General features: G+C 32.4%; 2 protein-coding genes and 1 non-coding gene across 5 annotated transcripts; 1 reads left to right on the top strand and 2 right to left on the bottom strand.

Moving 5' to 3' along the window:
• Positions 1–711: 711 nt before the first annotated feature.
• Positions 712–4,210, bottom strand: LOC114175747 (TLD domain-containing protein 2-like). Of its 2 annotated transcripts, none has more exons than XM_028060535.1 (8): positions 3,782–4,210; positions 3,090–3,619; positions 2,925–2,997; positions 1,893–1,973; positions 1,714–1,777; positions 1,343–1,430; positions 1,146–1,258; positions 712–1,022 (listed from the first exon to the last, which is right to left on the bottom strand). In XM_028060535.1, exons 1-8 carry the CDS (start codon positions 3,890–3,892, stop codon positions 991–993), a joined length of 1,092 nt encoding a protein of 363 aa, XP_027916336.1. In that variant the 5' UTR covers positions 3,893–4,210; the 3' UTR covers positions 712–990. The 2 variants fall into 2 exon arrangements, with proteins under 2 accessions (XP_027916336.1, XP_027916335.1); XM_028060534.1 differs by having other exon boundaries at positions 1,146–1,230; positions 3,782–4,198.
• Positions 4,211–4,284: 74 nt separating this feature from the next.
• Positions 4,285–4,357, top strand: TRNAR-ACG. Its single transcript has one exon. It is a non-coding gene; the product is annotated as a tRNA-Arg (tRNA).
• Positions 4,358–6,524: 2,167 nt separating this feature from the next.
• On the bottom strand, positions 6,525–11,081 carry LOC114178086. Of its 2 annotated transcripts, none has more exons than XM_028063786.1 (5): positions 10,554–11,081; positions 8,274–8,393; positions 7,283–7,353; positions 7,096–7,182; positions 6,525–6,989 (listed from the first exon to the last, which is right to left on the bottom strand). In XM_028063786.1, exons 2-5 carry the CDS (start codon positions 8,389–8,391, stop codon positions 6,735–6,737), a joined length of 531 nt encoding a protein of 176 aa, XP_027919587.1. In that variant the 5' UTR covers positions 8,392–8,393; positions 10,554–11,081; the 3' UTR covers positions 6,525–6,734. The 2 variants fall into 2 exon arrangements, with proteins under 2 accessions (XP_027919587.1, XP_027919586.1); XM_028063785.1 differs by having other exon boundaries at positions 10,577–11,081.
• Positions 11,082–15,832: the final 4,751 nt, after the last annotated feature.

Raw genomic sequence — 15,832 nt, 5'->3', positions numbered from 1 at the left:
AATAGATTCCTCATATTCCTTGACTTTATTTTTGAGCCACGTGAAGTGTGTGTGAAATTGGATAGACAGAGGGTGATTTTGAAAAGCTATGTGAAAGTGGTTGTTGCGCATGCATTTGTGATGATGTATCCACTAATGTGCCATATCAATTCGTTCTGCTCCTCATCTCTTTCTATTTGCTGCTACTTTTGTGCAATTGCATCATGTATGGCTTGAATTGAATGGTTTCTGAAATGTTTTCTTCTTTTTTCGGTGGTGGGGACAATGACTCATGCTGTTCAAGAAGAAGGAACATAAACATAAGTGATGTTACCATGTAGCTGCCTTAAAGAACAGACACTACACTAGCAACATCACTGTAGGAGATGCTTGCTACTAAATATAATATGGAAGTAAATATATTTGGTTTCAAAATCAATTTTCATTTAAGATTGGGTGCATAAAAACACTAAAAAGATTTATTACATAATGTAGTGTTACACTCGTATTAAACAATAATGGTGGTATTTTGATTTTAGTTTATGTTAATAGCGAATGGTTTCTTTTTAACAAAAGTTAGATTTAATAATACATTAAAAACATTATTGTTCTTGGAAAATAAAAAACTGTTCTTAACAATGTTCTTAGTTTGATATTTTTTACCTTGTTATTTTATTCTCTTATAGGCTTTTGAGCCGAAAGTTATCCTTGGTTTTCATTCATCTGCATTACTTAAGTATGCAAACGCATAAATTTGCCCCAAATTTTATTCCCCACAAAATCGGCCATTTTGTAATGGGTATGAACCTGTATATACAACATTGCGAATATTTACAAGCATGTTACAAGGTGGTAACATGAGTGGATGGAAACATGGAATTGCAAATATCAATCAAGTTTGCATCCCTTATGAGTCAGAATCAGCATTCCATAAAATGCACGCACGAAGGCATTGACATTTAGCTGCGACAGATCCCCGGTGTCTCTGTTCTGATTAATTCCATCATCTCCTCATACTTTGAAGGAGATACAAATCCCCACAACTGCATGAAAGAAAGAAACAGCTTTTGTTATGAGTTTTTTGTTTTGTTGTCTAAAATGAAAAGATTTGGATTTGTTGGGTAACTAATCAGCTAGACAGAAGAATCAGATAATAGTGAGTGCACCTCTACTTCCTTCACTCCAAACTCTTGAGAATGTGCTAGGCATGGATTCCCGTAAGTGTCTGAAACCGAACTTGATCCGTTCAATCTTGAGCAGATATGTCAAAAATAGTAACCCACAAACACAAAAACAGAAAATTTAGGCCAATGATACTGCAGAGGGTAGAAAAGATAGCATGATGAATGAACAAGGTTCTTACAGATCACCCTCCAAATAAAGCGCAAAATGACCTCCTCCACCAATTGCTAGAAACTCAGTGGAGCAAAGTGTGAAGTAGCGGTTTACTCCTGCAATGTTGGGGTTAATTCGTAAGAAGAAACGAAACATATGGAATTCCAAAAAAAAAAACAGATATACATGCCATATTGGATTTGTAGGAACAGAAAAGCACAACAATTCTAAGGTAAGAAAAGTTAGTTGCCGAAATTTTAGAGGGAGCAAAACCATATTTTACTTTAAAATCAAAATGTTCATTTATCGATTTAGTCATTCATAAACCAATGATTGATTTTGATACCAAGCATAGTACAGTATAGCCATAATGGCATACTCAAACTCAATTAAAAATACCTGTTGGCCGATATATAACAGGACAACCAGAGGTGTCTGTGAAAACAAATGAATTGTTTGTTCCCTGTGGAAAATTTAATGCCAACAAGATTAATAAATAAATAAAAATGTTGCAAAATGAAGCAGCCAATGCCCAACAACATAGATAGTAGAGATAAGATAAGAGGTGAGTGGTGGACCTGGTATTTTTTCTTTTTGGATGGTCTAAGAGGAGCTTCAACCACACCACCAAACACTGCTCCTTTACGGTCTCCAACAACCTAGAACAAAAAAGCTGATACTGAGAACCCATTCAAGAATGAAAGAGAATAGAAATTATTAGTCTTGCTGATTAAAGGACACAAAAATGCATATAACTTTACCGATCAGATAAAGCCAACCCATGGTAATATAACAGAATTTCAAGATGTGTTGTTTATAATTAAATAGCATAAACTTTTAACTAGTAAACCTACAACAAATGAGGGACTTCAATACACAGTCATGTTAAACTACTGCGTGCTACTACAATATTATTACTTACAATATCCAATTTTTTATTTGATATACAAACTAAATTGCGATCTTCAACGAAGCAGGGCTAGCAGAACAGTTTAAAAATCAGTCATTCATCCATACAAATCATCAATATGATGAATATAAACTACAAAAAAGGGTTAAAATCACCTTGAACCAACCCAATATATTGTTCATTATTAACAAAAAAACAGGTCACGCTGAAAAGTAATATCCATCAATGCATGGACTAAATTATCATTTGTATAGCTAGATTCTAAGGGAAAAAAAAATTATTTATAGGTACCATAGAACCATATGTTAGTATCCATTTGCTCAGCAAGTTTCAATAATAAAAAGAAAAGGTTGTCAAAATTAATAGTTTTTTTTTTCTTTTTTGCTTCTGCCAAATTGAACCATGAACAGCTTGTTCGTGTGTAAAATATGTATCCTGACAGTTAAATTGGAACTAACCTTAAATTGAAAGTAACTATAATGCATGATCTATCTCAAATTCAACGTGCGCTAATTTTTTGTCAATCAAGAAAAGCACAAGCAGACTTCAACTAGTTCACTCAAAAGGGGAAAAACATAAGTTTGTTTAATGGCAAAATCTCAAATGAAGAACACACATAGATAATTCATAAAGAATGCATAATATTGGTAATCTTCCTTAAATCTCAAATGAAGAACACACATAGTCAATGAAACTTTACCAGCAAACTCACTCCAGACCAAAGCATGCTTCTCCGATAGAGAGTTGAAAGTGATATACCATGCTTCGAAGTGCTGCACAAACATTAATCAAACTTATCCTCAGAACACCACAATCAACAAGAAGAGTTCCAAATGCATTCACATTCATCCTTAGACATACATACCTGTACAGCAGCAGCCATTTCCGACCGTGAATAAGCGCCGGAAGTGAAGCATACACAGCATCCCTTAAACCATCGGAGACGAGCATTGAAGGCTCAGAAACTTCAGGCGGATTGTGATCAGCCACAGCTTCAGCCACAGCCTCAGGCTCAGGCTCTTTCACAATGCGCTTCATCTCAACGCCGCGGCCGCCGCTGCGGCGCCCTTCGTCGGTGTATTTACTATCCCTGCTGCGAAATCCACCCATTTTGGAAGCTTGGTGAATGCCCCGACCAAGTGAATGCGTGCCCCTGGAAAACAAACTTCTCCTCACATCAAAACTTTCCTTCGTGGCAGATTCTGGTAATGAAGAGTCGTCTTCTGACACCCCATCACCATTCTTCTCATCAGCTTCACCAATGTTATCTCCGGAATCCGAAGAAGACAACAGAGAATATAGAAATGCAGTGAATGACGAAGTATCAGGCCCATCAATTATTTCATCATCACTACCAACCTTTGACCCATCATCATCTTCTTCCCCTTCTTCTACCTACACAACGATCATATGAATTTCACAAAAACGTGTCTAAAATTGCTACCAAAGAATTAATTCAATTGAATTGAATAACAATAAGATAGTCACCATTTAAAAATTACAGCACAGAATAAATTAATTGAAGAAAAAACTAATAACAAGAGAGTGAATACTTACGGATAAAGGGAGAGAGGGGGATTTGTTGTCAGAAATAGGGTTGAGAAGAACAGTTGCTAGATCAGAAACAAAGTAAGCTGCTTTGTTCCGAAACGATTGCTCTTTACCCATATGGTATTCCTATTTATGGAATAAGATGCAATTCAAGAACAATTTCAACCGCTAAAAATTCAAATAAAAAAGAGCTAAGATTCAAATATTCCCAGCGCTCTCATTCATCCATTCGCCCCCTTTTTCTCTGGGCCAAAAAAAACTCCACTTTTCTTCTTATCATTATTAGATACGACTTTATAAAAGTAGAAAGAAAACAACGCCGGCGGCGAAGAATAAACAATAAAAATAATGATAATATATAGGATAATTGGTGCTAGTGGTTTCGTGCACCAAACTTGGTTGCGGTTGCAGTGTTCGATCAAATAGCGGCAAAAGGTGGCAAAGAAAGATGCAGCTTAACTTGAAAGAAAAAAAGACAATTAAGTAATGTGAAATATAAATATCAAAAGGACTTCATGGCCCAATGGATAAGGCGCTGGTCTACGGAACCAGAGATTCTGGGTTCGATCCCCAGTGAAGTCGTCTTCTGCTTCGTTGGAACCAGTTAAAATTTGTTTCATAACATTTTTGTTTTCTTCAACCAGACAAAATATCATCAATAAAATGTGACCTTTTATTTTCAAAATTGAGTTAAAAGCATTTATAATTTTTAGATTCAAGATTTAAAATAATATTATGTTACTATCAAGTTATTCTCACCATCAATAACAGTAAAAATACAGTGCTCACTTTTTTTTTATACAAAATTATAATTATTATAAATTTAAATATATATTTTTTAAAATTTAATTGTAAATAATTTTTATTTATTTAATAGATAATTTTTTAATCAAAAAATTGTTAAGTTTAAAAAAATAATTAAAAAACAATAATTAAATTTAGAAAAACAGTCACTTAAAAAATAAATTTGATAAAATAATTATTTCAATTCTAAGTAACTTTTATTTAAAAAATAAATTGAAAAATAATTGTGAATAAAAAAATGGAATTCTCTTTTATATACATGTAACATCATACCAATATAACTTTAAATTAATTTACCTTGACATAGGATAAATCTTTTACATTAACCATCCATAGAAATTAAACTCTAATAATACCTTTAACAGATAAATAATAAAATATATATTTAGTAGGTGATGATACTATAATATTATTTTGTTAATATGAAAAGTAAATTTATATTTATTAAAAAGAAGATGGAATAAATGGAGAAAAGAAAAAGAAAATAACCGTTTATGAATGAAAAAAATAATTGTTAAAATAAATTTATAAAGAATATGTAAAAATAATTATTAAATTTAAAAAAATTAATAAATACTTGTATTGTAAAGTATAAATTAAGAATAAGAAATCATAAACATACTAGAGGAAATCATTTTTATATATATTTATATATAGTTAGATATATAGTTATAGATGATCAAATTAGAAAATAACTATAGATATCAAAATAATACATCTTTTTATATATAAGTATAGAAGATTATAATTATGAAAGTAAATATAAATAATTTTACAATTTTATTTTAATTTTAGAAAAAAGGTTCAATTTGATAAACGGTCAAATAAAAACTATCAATTTTAAAAACTACACTTAAAGGATAAAATTAATAAAGTAATTATTTTAATTAAAAAATGATTATTTAAAAAATAAAACTAGAAAATAAATATGTATTGGAATCCCTTCATAGTACAGGGAATTCGTTTAATTATTTATGGACTTTATCTTCTGTATATGGTCATGATTGAGTAATATCTTATATAATGGCAAAATTTCCTGAACATGTTTTCCAAAATTATGATGATGCACAACTCTTCACCCTTAAATCGAGACCTAAACGTTCCCACCAATTAATACAATTTCACTCTATCTACGAAAACAAAAAAACAAGCTCTAAAGACAAACCTTCATCCTCAAAAAAAAAAAATGGAAAAGTGATTTCAAAAATCAACCTCATCTTCTTATCCTCAATTGGAGAAAAAAAAAGTGAAAAGTGATTCAAGAGAGTAACCCTTTACTCTCTTTAGATTTCCATTATAAATTTTATTTTAAGGTTAAATATGTTTTTATTTTCTTAAGTTTCACCGAAATTTGAAATTAGTCCCTTTTTGAAACTTTATACCACTTTAGTCACTTATCTTTAGAAATGCATAAATTTAGTCTTTTTAACCAAATTTTGTTAAATTTATTTCACGTTTCAAGCGCATTTCATGGTAATATTTGAAATGTTTACACCTTTTAACATATTTTTTTTCTTTAATATTAGCTCAAATATTATCGTAAATCACGTTTGAAATGTCACATAAATTTGACAAAATTTGATTAAAAGAACTAAATTCACATATTTTTAAAAATGAAGAACTAAATTGGTCTAAAGTTTCGAAAAGAGACTAATTACAAATTTCACTGAAACTTGAAGAAAAAAAACATATTTAACCCTTTATTTTAATATACTCAATAATTCCACATTGCATAATAGTCAACATTAAAAGGTAATTTAAATAAACTTTCTCCTCCAACTCTCCAAAGCCTTTTAACAACAAAACTGTGAAAAAGTTACAAATTTCAAATGATCAATACTTCAAATAAGATTATTGACCTTAACAATGGCTCAATGAACTTGAAATCATAACAACAATAAAAAAATAATAATAATAATATGGTACAACTATGAGAAGTATAAAATGTAAGGAAAAAACAGCTATTATCTGTTCTTAATATTATATTTCATAGTACTTCATGGAAGATAAGCACAAAAACGGAAAACAAGACACAAGATGTTATTCAGTTTTAAATTACAACACAAGACATCATTGTCATGTTGCACTGTTCTGTTCTATTCTAGTGTACTATGCAAAGGCTTACACCAGGACCATGTTAGATTTATAACCTTAATCAAAAAGGATTTGCTGAACGCTGCTTCTTACCGGCACCTTTATTACCCTGTTTCTTGTTACCACCTTTACCTTTCCATGTTCCAGTTTCACGATCTCTTGATGGTGCTGAATTCAACAAATGCTTCACGTTGAGTATGCCATTTCTAAAATGACCTTCACTCAACTTCAAACCCTTGTTTTCTGGCTTGTGCTTTACAGCTGATCTTTTACTGCTACCACCAAGCTTTCCCCCAAATTGTCCCATAATCAAACGCTAAAAGTCAGTGGTACATATCATACATGAAAAATGTTAGTAAGAGACCAACAAAAAATCACAATAGGGCACAAAATAAAAGTGGGGAATGATAGAAACTAATTACCTCTTGGAGCATTTTTTGCTCCCTCTCTTTTTGTTTCTTCATCATTGGTCGAGCCACACTTAAAGGTAATCTCTGATTCTTGGGGGCCTATATATGATAAACATAAGAATTTTGTTTCCAGAGAATCTTGTAATAGTATTTGCATTGGCACATGATGATCAAAATAGAATATAAAAATATTCTTCACCTTTCCACAAAGAGAAACAATTTTTCTATCTTCAATCTTCTTGCGTTCTTTCCATGTCATATGTGAGTAACCTGCAAAATACGATAATTAGCAGCCATTATGAGAAGTAGCTGCACCATCTGGACATAATGGAAAGGAAGAAAACACCAGGTGAACTGGGCATGGTTACCATAAATTTTCAGCTCCATCCACTCAAAATTAAAATAAAGGAACAAACATTTTCTAAGAAGCGTCCTTATATTCCATAAACAATGACTATCCTCAATAACACTTATACAACTGGCTATCAACTATGCAATTCAATCCTCTAAATCATCCTGGATAAAGAAGATTTAGTCATTAAGTTACATGCAGCCCTGGCCTACATGTTACAAGAGAAATTGAACCCTCTGTCACGTATCCTAAATCAAAAGTTTAGGTTGAATAGTTTCAACTAAGAATAACTTATGTTTTGCACAAAAAAAGAGGAGTCTTTACACGGAAAGCAGAACAGACCAGAAGGAAGAAGATATGAATTCCCATGAAAGTTAATTCCTTGAGTAACAAAATTAAGAATTTTTAAAAGTTACATACTCTTCCACGAACTTCCAAATCCACAAACCAAATACTAATTGAAGCATACAATCACAATACATAATTTCCTTCAACAATACAATGTCACCTGTTCAAATGACACTAAGATTCTAAACTATGAGATCAGTGTCAGCCTACAAATTGATACAGTGCTTTAAAATCAAAGAGTTCAGCAACAAAGTATGCATTGCGCAGCAGCATCAGAGCAGAGTAAAGAACTGCAATCTAACTATATAAAAATATAAATATTATCCTAATAAGCAAGAACATAGTCATTAACTTTTCATAATCCAGTGTTTTCTATTGGATTAAATATTCAATACGCATCAACAACAGAAAGCAGATTCAAAGAGAAGATACAGACAAGATTTAAGTAAAAGGAAAAGAAAATAAAAATGAGAAGGAAAATGAACATTACTAAAATTTTCAACATCTTTCATAATCTTCCTTATATCCATCTCTTGGTCCTGCATATCCGTAGGCTCTCGAGAACTATGTCCTCTAGATTTTTTCCTATTCTTGTCCATCTTTGTCATCCCTGCATTCAAAAGGAAGGACAAACGAGATTTAGGGGAAGAGGATACAAGTCCCTGACTACATCATATTGTGAAAATAAAAGATAGCTCGAATCGATCTTGAATTTAGTCTGACACAATGTTACAAAATCATTATCATTCCCTCTAATGCAGCAGAGACACGATTAAAATTTCTTCAACTAATGTTTCTGTCGCAACCGGAATCGCGACGGGAAGGCGAACCAGAAAAAGAAAACGGGTTTAAAAAGAGATTTGGAGTCGCCACCATAGTTATTCTGGAAAACTATGGAAAACCATAAAAGTAAAACAAGTCTGCAAAAAACCAGATTTTGGATTCGGGAGTCGGTTACGCATAGGGAAGGTGTTAGCACCCTACCGCGCCCGCCCGAGGGCGGTACCTTTAATTAAAAATGCAAAATTGATGTGGTTTTCAAAATATTAATTTTCCCAAAAATAATAAGACAAAAATGCTAAAAAGAAACAAAAATATTTTTTTTAATTTTTTGGACCCGACAAGGATTGACCTTGGTCCTACGTATTCTCATTAAAAATGAGAAATCAGGGTTACATAGTTCTTTAAAATATATGAGAAACAATTGAGAAAATCATTTGATTTTTTGGAGGTGAACCTGACAAGGACTGGCCTTGCTCCTACGTATCTCACGGTGGAGAATCAAGGATCACGTAGTTCTTAGAAAAGGGTATAGTTGTTTGAAAATGTTGATATATTTGTATTTTGAGAATTTTGTATTTTTTTGGTATTTTTGGATTAGTTGAAAATATGTGTCACACGACGCGAGCGGTCGGACAGACACTAAAAGGGAAAAAAAACTATTTTTGGTATTTTGAAAATGAGTGTCACACGGTGCGAGCGACCAGACAGACACAAAAAGAAAAAGAGAAACTATTTTTGGATTTTTTAGATTTTTCCATTTTTTTTGTAATTTTTAATAATTTTCAAATATTGGTTTTTTTGAAATAATAAATAAAAAAATGGAAAACGAAAATAAATGAAAAAAAGAGTAAATAAATACAAGAAACAAATTAATTAAGAAGGACGAAAGTGAAAAACAAAACATGGAGGTACATGAATAATTAGTGAGAGGTACAAAGCAAATACAACAACAAGCCCAAAAATAAAAGACAAAGGAATGGGGTGCAGGAGTATCACATGTGGGAGGTGCATGTAGTAACAGGTGGGGTGCAGTAAATAAAGGGGTGTGCTAAGGAAACACAAAATGGAGGTGCAGGAATTAAAAATGGGGGTGCACGAAAAGAAAGGAGGAGGGTGTGGTTGAAGTAAAAGAGGGGTGTATGTGGTAAATCCTAATAGATCCAGATCCAAAACAGGAGGGGTGAAGCTGAAAAAAGGGGGGTGCACGGAGAGTGTTCAGCCCCAATTTCCATCCTAACTAACCCTAATTAAAAGCTTCTTCTCTCCACTGTGCGGCAGCCCCTTCCCCTCGACACCACCGCAGCTCCGACCTCCGGGACCACGCCTGCACCGCCTAAATCAACGGCGACGATGCTGACCACCGTCGCGAGCCCCGCCGGCGACGACATCGCTATTCGATTCACGCGCCCCTGCACCAACGTCCGCAACGCCCACAACGTCTTCCCCAGCGCGTTCCAAACAGGGGTTGCACCGATCCCCTTCACGGCCGCAAGGTTCAGCTCGCCGGAGGTCGCCGCAGGTCGCCGTCAGCAGCTCCAGCCGTCGCAGACGCCCACGTCGCAGCCATTCATCTCCAAACCTTGATCCACTCCTTCCGCATCAGAGGAAAAACGCCCTAGACCCCGTGACTCGCTGCCATCGTGCCACCGTCACGCGACTACACTCTCGTTCAGAGCTTCAAATTGCCGACGGCCTCGCTTCTGATTTCTTTGTTTCGATTGGGTATATGCGATTGGGAAAAATGTGAGGGTTTGTGTGCTGCTTGGGGTTTAACAGAATATGAAAAGTGGTGATGAAGTGCGTATGCTTGATCTTCTGAGTGCACAGGTTGAAGGTGACGGTTAAGGAAATAGGTTCAGGATGAAGGTCGGAGGTTGTTGATGGTGGACAAAATGTGTGTTTCGTTTTTGAATATTCCAGCAACAACAATCATCACATACAAACATATAACTAGGTTCAAATAAAGTTAAAGCATCGTGACGCTTACCTCCTATCTTCGTTCACGCTTACCTCCCATCTTCGTGCAGTGATTTTGGCCTCGCATTGATTCTTTCCTCACCTTGGCTGGCTTCCCTTCTCTATCTTTTTTCTTTCTGTGCTCTCACCGTGTGTGCTCTTTTGATGCTTGGAAGTTGTGTGTGTAGGTGGAGAAGGGGAGAGTGGGGCTTTTGGTGTTCACATGAATTGATGGTGTTTTCTCTCAATTCCGTAGAGGAAGAGAAAAAGTAATGAATGAATTCTCTCCGGTGGTTCTCTGTGGATGGGTTTTTTTTGAAAAAAAAAAAATGGAGAAGATGAAGTCCCTTCTTTTTATTTTTTAGATATGTGATGGTATTAAAGGAGAAAAAGGAGATGGTGAAAAAGTGAAGGTTACGTGTTGAACCGCTTTGTAAAAAATTGATGGATTGATTTTGGTTGTAGCGTGTAATGGCTAAGGGAATAGGCCGTGATGATTGGGAAGGGGCGTGGGTTCCTTTTTTAGGGTTGCAGGGTTGCAGGAGAGATTGGTTTTTTTGAAAAGGTGCATGAAAAAAATAAAAGTAGTGGTTTGCTTGTGGGCCCGGATGTGATTTAATTTCTTTTTTCAATGAAAACCTCTTTCTTCCTTTTTTTTTCAATTCGGTGCAGGCGAGTAATGAATTGGTGAACCATTAGAAGGAAGAGTGACACGAGTCATTTCTTGAATGGAGGAGAATTGGGGGGGTACGAATAGAAAAAGAATATGAGTGAAATATTGGACTATTAAACCATTAAAGAGGAAAAAAGAGATTCGTCACTTTGTCTTTTATTTTTTTATTGTATTTTTATGTTTTCTTTTTTCTTTGTTTTTCTTTTACTTTTTGCTCTTTTTTCAAATATGTTTTTTTTTCTTTTTCTTAAAAAAAATGAAAAATAAAATAAAATAAAATAAGATAAAAAGATGAAATAAAACAAAGTAAAATAAGAAAAAAAGAAAAAGAAATATATATATATATATATATATATATAATAATAATTCGGACGAAATTGGGTGTTGACAGTTTCAAAAATTACATCATTGGTTTCCTATACCAATTTTCACAGCAATATTGGGCATTTGCTGTGAGACAAATTTGACAAAAAAACCTTGAAAAAATTGGCAATGTTTAGGATCGATTAAAACACACTTTGTGGATTTCACAACCAAATAGGCATATATACTATATCATCCTTCAATTCGGTTGTCAAGTTAGACAAAGGGAACGAAAGGGAAGGAGCAGTACGAAAACGAGAATAACAATTTTACCTGTGACTTCGTCTAGGATGGGTGAAGCCAAGCTAAGTGTACCGCTCAAGGAGCCGCTATGACAAAAATCAGAATTTTGAAACCCTATTCCTACTAAGTGTAGATCGAAAAAATGTTACGCAGAGCGATGATCCATTAACAAAATGAAAATCAATGAAATAAAATAAATAAATAAATAAGCGAATGTAACCTTGAAAAGCTTTTCGCAATTGCTCACTGTCTTCCGATGGAGTAGGAAAATTAGGAGGAACCTTCAACGTCGCCATTTTCGCTCACGATCTCTGTCCCCAAGACAATGCGATATGATGCTGAAAATTGAGAGGAATGTGAGGAGTTGTTACCTTCATTTATACCAAGAGAGAGCACGAAACTATTGGCTTTTGTAATACCTCAGACAACACATTGTCATTGGAAAATAAATTAATTTACTTGATTCTTTTTAAAATATTAATATATCAAATTAGCATTTGGCTTTATAATTCTTTCTTTGGTATTTATTGATATAGATAACACATACTTATAATATTTAATATGAATAAAAAAATATATAAAATATTTTATAGAAATAATTAGCATTTATTTTCTAAAATGTGTCTTATAATAAGAATAAAAGGGATACTATTTTAATACCATATTAATTGTTTTTTAAACAAAATATTGAAAATCCTGACTATTTCTTTATTACATCTTTTTATTCGTGAATTAGTATTAAATATCTATTAACTTTATTAATGAATAATTTATGAGGGATTTCATAAGGGTAACACCCAACTTAGTAAGATTTACTTAATTAATTTAAAACATTACATAGTTCACAAAAAGTAACTTAAAACTTCAATTTAATTCATAATAATTCATCAATTAGGACAATTTATACAATATGCAAAATATATACATAAGGGAACTACTCTCTTGACAACCATCACTTCAACTTAATTCATAAGAATTCATCAACTAGGAGGATTTATATTAGGAGTGGCAATGTGGGTCGATTCGGCCTGTTTAGGCCCGACTCACATTTGACTCGCAAAATACGGACCGTCTCGTCCTGCGTTGTATCTTAATTGTGAGCTGAAAAGTTTGATCCATCCTGCATAAGTGCGGGCCCATGGGTTTGCGGTCCAGATTGCTTTTTTTTTTTAATTCTTATGATAAAACTTTTAATGTTGAAAAATTTGGGAAACCTTAAGAAATTCACGAAATTAAGTAAAGACTTTTGGAAGTTTGATGATAAATTGATAATTCAACATTTTTAGCATATTTATATTCGTACTATGACATACACAATGTATTATTTAAATTTTAACACATTAAAAAATACATAATACTTATTTTTTCTAGTTATACAAGAATTTGGAACTTTAATGCAAAAGTCCATCAAAAAAAGTAAAAAAAGTAAGGTTAAATTACTCTTTTAGTCCCTCTATTTGTCAAGTAATATCAGTTTGGTTCTCAAGTTTTTCGTTATCTCAATTTGGTCATCGTTTTCTTGAAAATGATTCAATTTGGTCATTGCCGTTATTTTTTACCAGACAATGTTCAAGTCAACGCCATGTGTTAATTTCTGGTTTTTTTTATTTTTCTTTAATTTTTTTATTTTGTACACATGTCATTTCACAGTTGTGCCACGTGTCATTTTGGTCTCTATATTTGTTTTTAATTTCAATTTAGTCTCAATTTTTGTAAAAATTAAGCAATATTGTCCCTTCTTAAATTGACACTCAATTTAATTTTTTTATAAATCCTGTGATGATATTCTTAATAAAATTGACATTTTTATTAAATATTTGTGAAAATATTTTTAAACAAGTTTTTTTTTTAGTTTTATTATTAAACAAAGTTAAACCTCAAACTTAATTTCAAAAATTAATAATTTTGTCATCATATATAAAGGCACCAAGTGTATCATATTATACAAACTTAGTGAAGATTAAAAATCAAATAACTTGTCACAAATAAGTTTAGGAACTAAATTTCAAGTTCAAAACAAAATCAAAATCTAATGTTTTGTATAGAATTTAAAGTTAATTTAAAATATTTAATAAAAACGTTAATTTTAGTAAGAATATCACCATAAGATTTATAAAAAAGTAAATTGAGTGTCAATTTAAAGAGGGACAATATTGCTTCATTTTACAAAAATTGAGACTAAATTAAAACTAAAAACAAATATAAGGGTCAAATTGAGTCATTTTGACACATGGCACAACTGTGAAGTGACATGTGTAAAAAATTTAAAAAGATTTAAAAAAAACAGAAATTGACACGTGGCGTTGACTTTAACACCGTCTAGTCAAACTAATGGTAATGACTAAATTGAATCATTTTTAAGAAAATGAGGACCAAATTGAGACAACGAAAAACTTGAGAACCAAAGTAATATTACTTGACAAATAGAGGGACCAAACGATTAATTTAATCAAAAAGTAACTAATATACACAAGTACATCTTTTTTTTATGCAGGCTTGCAGGCCGCGTGCTTCTGCGGGTGCAAGCCTGCAGGTTCACCACCCTGGCCCGCCCAGCGTAATTTTTGCGGGCCTGTGGGCCAGCCCGATGGGCCAGGCCCATATTGCATCCCTAATCTATACAATACACAACCTAAGCGAACTACTATCTCTTGACAACCATCAACAGACATATTGCTTTACAACTCTCCCATTTGAACTATCATTTGCTCACTATAACATAATTATTGCAATTCATATTATTAAAATTAAAACATGGTATAATCAAATTATTTTCTTTCACATCAATTATCAATTAAATATAAACAAAGTATGGCTAAAATGGCTACAAGGTTGGATAATCTCCCTTTCACACAGTATAACATGGTAAATTCGATATTTGGAAGTTTGGTCAAGCACTAAAATTCTACTATAGAACCTCTTTCAACTCTCTCAACTAGACATTTTTCTCTATATGAGTATGATTCTAGCAGAGTCAGAATAATCTCCTTAAATCCCCTCAATACACCACCTAACATAGGTTCAATATGGTATTTCCTTCTTGGAAATCTCTACATTATCCTCGTCTAAACAATCAAACATAAACAAATTCTCAATGCAATTCCATAATATATAGTTCATACAATACATTTAAATTTTCAATCATCACTTAAACTCAATTTAAACATGTCATACTTGGATATTTTGAAAAAACAAAATAAACATTCAATTTGAAAATTCCCTTACTCATTGAGTGACACCATGACTCGCCCAACGAGTGGGTACGACAAGAAATTTGCCCAAAATTTGCTCAACGAGTATGTCTATCGCGAATAAGCCACTGAAAGAAATTTATTCTCCAATCTCGCTCGACCAGTCTTATCTTGCCAAGCAAGAGAAATAACAGAGTCTTGCTTCTCTGACTTTCATAAACACTTTTCACTTAGGAAGTAGATCCCTCACCCAACAAATGAGACTTCTCATACCTTTTTGACTTGGTAAATTACGCAAACATAAAGCAAAAAAATTAAAGATAGACTAACCTCCCGCCATTATCATTGTCACAAGAATCCTTTTAATTTCAAACCCTCACTCTCATAAACTCTAATGCTATAGTATACAATATATCATAGAAAAGAGTTTGATTACCAAAATCGCAAAACACCTGTAAAATTTATAGAGTTATGCCTATCACAATAATTGCTATGATAAATTGTTGCAAATTTGGTGGGATTATAATAAATCTACTGAATTGGGATGTCACAAAAGTTATTGTTGAAATCTGATTAACATCTCATGATATTGTCTTATAAATTTTTATGTGTTTTAACCTAATTTTAATATACTTTTTAAGATATATAATCTATCTATCTATCTATCTATCTATATATATATATATATATATATATATATATATATATATATATATATATATATATATATATATATATATATATATATATATATAAAATTTAATATTTTGTGTCCATATTTTATAATTTTAATTATAATTTTTATAATATAATTATTTATTAAATTTTTAAAAATTAGCA

The sequence above is a fragment of the Vigna unguiculata genome, chromosome 3 (assembly GCF_004118075.2).
Source record: "Vigna unguiculata cultivar IT97K-499-35 chromosome 3, ASM411807v1, whole genome shotgun sequence".
Lineage (NCBI taxonomy): Eukaryota > Viridiplantae > Streptophyta > Magnoliopsida > Fabales > Fabaceae > Vigna > Vigna unguiculata.
This window is presented reverse-complemented; position numbering and strand designations above follow the sequence as displayed.